The following is a 5,456-nucleotide window of genomic DNA, read 5'->3' as shown; positions in this document are numbered from 1 at the left end:
TACAAATGGTGCTGATGTAAAGCAGACATGTGGGAAATGTTATTTATTAATGTTTTTGTGTGGTATGACTATATGGATTAAAGGGATAATCATTCAAAGTTTGAAAATTGTTAATTTTTTTACATTTTTGGCAAATCTGATATTTTTTATAAATAAACACAAAACATATCAACCTAAATTTACCATTATCATAGAGTATAATGTGTCACGAACAAACAATCTCAAAATCACTGGAATTTGAGTTATCACCATATAAAGGGACACTGGTCAGAATTTAAAAATTTGGCTCTGTCACTAAGGGGTTAAACCGTTTTTCTTACAAATAGGATCATTAAAAACGTAATAGAGAATGTGAAAAGTCTGTGCTTTTGTAAATATGTCTATAATCCATCTGTAATAGTGCCCCATGTTGTTTCTCCTGTGGTTGAAGTGATGGGTCCAATGTCAGTGGTGGATGCACATGCTTAGGAGCTTCCCTACTATACCCATTAAAGAAACTGTAGGAAGAAAAAGCTCAAATAGGGTCTTATCAGATGGAGATACAGAGGTATATGATCAGATTGCACTCACCAAATATTCCTTTACATTAGGGCATATAATATCAATCGAGTTGACAGCTGCTGCAGATCCATGGGTCAAACAGGTGACCAAACTAAGCGTGCTCTAAATGGAAATTTGTGGATATCATCCTCGCTGGACTCCCATTTTTTCAGCAGCACGGATGATATCCACAAATTTCCATTTATAGCACTACTATGCCCATTGTAATGTCAGCACCCCTGCATGGTTCCCCTTCCATGTAGGAACGTGTGGTCACCTCCCCGTCTTTCGACATGTGTCCTTCCTTCTTGCTGTCTGTGCATGCCATATAGACAGAAATTCAGTTGTAGTGAGTGAGGCAGGACAGGTTTAATCGGAATGTGGCTGGAAGAATTCAAATCGCATACCTGCATTCACACGAGCGCCCGATTACAGCGCCAGCGCTGGAGAATCCTCACAGCGTGCAGTACCCGCGCTGTGAGGATTCACAAGTATGCAGTCAAAGAGAGAGTGTCTGCAGGCTTGTACCTCAAGGCCTCACAACTCCTTTAATATGATGTTTTTTAATTCATGGGATAAACCCTTTACACTTTACTTACTTGATGATTAATTTTCTCCATACAAGTTATTTGAGAGATGTGATTGTAATAAAAGCCACATTTTCAAGATCTGTTCTAACATTTCTTTTTGTGTTAAAGGCTCCATTTTCATCTTTAGAAGACATGAGAATATTGAACAGCACAAATCCTTCTTACTTTGTACTCTCCGGTCTTACTGATGATCCTCAGATCCAGATACTCCTTTTCGCTTTATTTTTGATATTTTACATTATTACTTTGTTGGCTAATATTGGCATCATGCTGACCATCAGTGGAGACTCTCGGCTTCACACTCCAATGTACTTTTTCATTAAGAACCTTTCTTTTTTAGACCTTTGTTACTCTACTATCATAACGCCAAAAACCTTAGCTACTTTCCTATCAGCTACAAAGACTATTTCATTAGTTCAATGTGCAATGCAGATGTATCTGTTTGGTGCTTCAGTAAGCCTTGAATGTTTTCTGCTAGGGATAATGGCTTATGATCGCTACGTTGCAATCTGCAACCCACTGTTATATATGATAATAATGAAGAACAGGTTCTGCAGGCAACTGGTTGGATTTGCTTACCTTGGGGGTTACCTCAATGCATCGATTCATACGTCATGCACGTTCCAATTACCATTCTGCAGGAGCAACAAAATAGACCACTTCTACTGTGATGTCCCACCACTTTTAAAGCTCTCTTGCATTGACACCACAGTAAATGAGCTTGTGATGTTCATTTTTGGAGGCCTCGCTGAAATCAGCTCGTTGACAACTATTATAGTGTCATATAGCTATATAATATCAACCATATTAAACATAACTTCTGAGCAAGGAAGGAAGAAAGCATTCTCTACATGTACATCCCACCTAATGACAGTTGGCTTATTCTACAGCACCATTGTCTTCATGTACCTACGGCCATCTTCTAGTTATGCTATGAGCCAAGACAAGATTGCTTCTGTCTTCTATACTGTTATTATTCCCATGATTAACCCATTAATTTATAGCTTAAGAAACAAGGAAGTCACAAGAGCATTCATAAAAATCAGAGACAGATATAGACTTAAATTGATATTATAGTGTGTATATTTACAGTGACAACTCTCTATCTACCTATACTAAATCATTTGCATGAGAATTCAGAATTAAATAGTCTGTTCCACAATTATATTGCTGGTGGTAAAAGTGAGTTACTGAACACGCGTGACCACCGTAACTGCACATATATGCGAGAGGACACTAAAAGTACATCTAGAAGGTCAGAGCGGTCCGGCGCCTGCGCACTGCAGTACTTTACTCTGCCCTCAACAGGGAAGAGAATTGCGCCTGCGCAGGAGCCGCAGCATAAGTAAGAAGGATGACGTCATCGCTAGAAGATGGGAGGCGCCGGACCGTACCGCGACACCCACCGCACCGGACCACGCCCCCCCGGTGAGTATAATATAACTCGCTTTTCTTATCTTTCAGGTTACATCGGGGACTTATCTACAGCATTACAGAATGCTGTAGATAAGCCCCTGATGGCAGTGGCCACATCTCATAGGGCAAAAATGAAGTGACAGATTCCCTTTAAAGGGGCTTTTTATTTTTGCTGAATATGAATGGGCCAGTTGAAGTTCTCCACTGATCACATTATCAGAAGAAGTTATGCTTCCCATGGATGAGATGTGTGATCATGCAATAACAGTTATCCATGACTTTATCACTCACAGCCTAACGTAATGTGGCAAAATAAGGCAACTGCATCTCATCTACAGTCTGCCAAATAGCTCATCTTATACTCTGAAAAGACTAAAAGTATATTTTTTGGGGCTACAAAAAGTGCTATTTTATTTAACTTTCACTGTCAATACTAAATTCAAAGTACGTACCATCTTCTGTACCATCTTGCTGGCATCATCATACTGTAGAGAATCATATTGTTTGTAAAATGGCTAGGAAAGCTAGAATTTACCCCTTAAAAAGGATGACACAATATAAAAAAAGTGAAAACATAAAGCTATACATAGTAGCGGTTTATATACAAAAAGCCAAAGCTACTCGTATATAGATAGGAGTGGTCTAAAAACCTAAACGCATTCCATTTCCCTTCGCTTCCGTTCCCTTTTCTTTCCACTGTGTGGTCCTATGTCTGTCCTGCTGGTTTTATGTCAAGCAGTCTATGTTCCCTGATATTTTTTGTTCATATTGAATGTGATTATATTTACTTCTGGAAGATTCTTCATAATAGAGAATGGACAATGCCTATATTAAAAATTTCCAGATAACTTATTTTCTTTAAAGTGAACCTGCCAGCAGGATTTTGCTAAGTAACCTACAGACAGTGTCAGATCGGCGCTATTATACTGAGTAAAATGATACCTGGGTGATGAAATCCGTGTTGTGGTCGTTGTTTAATCTTTATTTGCAGTTTCCAGTTAATGAGATTCCTGTGCCTCGGGGCGGCCTGTGGGGGTGGTGGGGGCTTTATTTTATGCTCTGTTCTTCTGTTCTCACTTTCATCCTTATGGGCTTAAATGACAGGTCACTGATCCCTCACTGACTTGCTCCCTATGTTAAGTGAAACCCCAGAAATGTCACTTTTTCCAGACCCAGATCGAGAACCTAGGTCATGTCATTTCCGCTGAAGGAGTGAAGCCGTCACAGGAGAAAATTGCGGTGATTTGAGATTGGCCGACGCCGGAGAACGTAAAAGATGTCTGGGTGTTCCTGGGATTGACGGGGTACCATGATCGCTTCGTGAAGAACTTTGCCCTGATGGTGTAACTGTTACTCAAACTCCTAAAAAGGGGTACCCCCAAATGCCAAGGGTCAATCCATCCGTTGGGAGAAGGCAGGAGAAGGCATTTTTGGGATTTAAAGAAGGCACTGACTGAAGCTCCGGTTCTGGCTTATGACGACTTCTCTATACCGTTCATTCTCCACACTGATGGCAGCTTGTATGGACTTGGAGCTGTGTTGTCGCAGGTGCAGGACTGGAGAGAGAGGCTATGCTAGCCGGTCCCTTCACGATTCCGAACGCAACCCGGATAACTACAGTTCCTTCAACCTGGAGTTGCTGGCTGGCGTTGGTGTGGGCCATGATGGAGAGATTCGCAGAATCGCCTATGCTAGCCGGTCCCTTCATGATTCCGAAAGCAACCCGGATAACTACAGTTCCTTCAACCTGGAGTTGCTGGCTGGCGTTGGTGTGGGCCATGACGGAGAGATTTGCAGAATACCTGTCCGGCTCAGAGGTGCTGGTGCGCACTGATAGCAATCCATTAGCACATCTGGAGAATGCCAAGTTAGGGGCCCTGGACCAACACTGGGTGGCCCGGATGGCAAAGTTCCGATACAGAATCACTTATAAAGGGGGGTTGGAGAACACCCACGCTGACGCCCTTTCCAGAGCAAGACATGCACCACCAGGAAAGAGAAAAGATGAGATGCTGGAGGAAGAGGAGGTTCCCCGGTTCCGAAAGACCGCTGTGACCGTGGCGGCCACGCTGGACCAAATACAGATCCCCCATCATGAAGGGGTGTTGTGAAGATCCCAGGATGAGTGGGTCTGGTTACAACAAGAAGATCGTGAGCTTGCTCTGTTCAGACAGTGGGTGACACTGAAGAAGCTGCCTAGTCATAAACAGCGGAGTGCTCTGACTCCAGAAGCATTGAAGATACTCTGGCAGTGGGAACGCTTCCAGATGAGAAACGGGCTGTTATATCGGAAGGTTCAACTACAGAAGGAGCTGGGGGCTTCCTGGCAGGTGGTGATTCCAGAGACTGTCCACCGTGGCCAAAGCCACTGAAGCTCATGAAAAAGGGGCTCACTTCAGTCTTGAAAATACTTTCCAGTGGCTACAGCGGTTTGTCTACCACCCTCGACTAAGAGCAGCGGTCGAGGAGGCTTGTAGACTCTGTCGGGCCTGTGAGTTTGCCAAGTCCCCGAAACAAAGAGCTCCTACTCAGACGATAGTAACCTCAGCCCCCCCGGAACTGTTGACCATCGACTATTTGACCATCGGGCCGGCCCACCAAGGAAGGATACAACAACTGTCTAGTGATGGTAGACCATTTCACGAAGTTTGCGGTGGTGATGCCCACCCGGGACCAGATGGCTGAGTCCGCTGCATACGCCATCTGTAAACATTTCATTCAAGTGTATGGATGCCCGCAGTGGATCCTTTCGGATCAAGGAGCTTGTTCCTTAGGAAGAGTAATTGATGAGTTACAGTGGATCTATCAGTTTGAGAGATCACACACCACATCGTACCATCTTCAGGGAAATGAGGCCTGTGAGAAGTTTAATCGTACTCTAATTCAGATGTTAAGGACCTTGGAAGACGA

The 5,456-nt window shown here is 43.3% G+C and overlaps 1 protein-coding gene across 1 annotated transcript; it reads left to right on the top strand.

Moving 5' to 3' along the window:
• The first annotated feature begins 1,259 nt into the window (after positions 1 to 1,259).
• Positions 1,260 to 2,207, top strand: LOC141091368 (olfactory receptor 5AP2-like). Its single transcript, XM_073576923.1, has one exon. The coding sequence runs from the start codon at positions 1,263 to 1,265 to the stop codon at positions 2,205 to 2,207; it is 945 nt and encodes a 314-aa protein (XP_073433024.1). The 5' UTR covers positions 1,260 to 1,262.
• The last annotated feature ends 3,249 nt before the right edge of the window (positions 2,208 to 5,456 follow it).

Source organism: Dendrobates tinctorius, unplaced genomic scaffold, assembly GCF_039654945.1.
Source record: "Dendrobates tinctorius isolate UK_male_01 unplaced genomic scaffold, ASM3965494v1 ptg000051l, whole genome shotgun sequence".
Lineage (NCBI taxonomy): Eukaryota > Metazoa > Chordata > Amphibia > Anura > Dendrobatidae > Dendrobates > Dendrobates tinctorius.
Note: the sequence above shows the minus strand (reverse complement) of the source record. Positions and strands in the feature narration are given on the sequence as shown.

What these genes read in the sequence shown, in the direction of transcription:
- LOC141091368 (XM_073576923.1), top strand. Translation starts at nt 1,263, where the DNA reads ATGAGAATATTGAACAGCACAAATCCTTCTTACTTTGTACTCTCCGGT.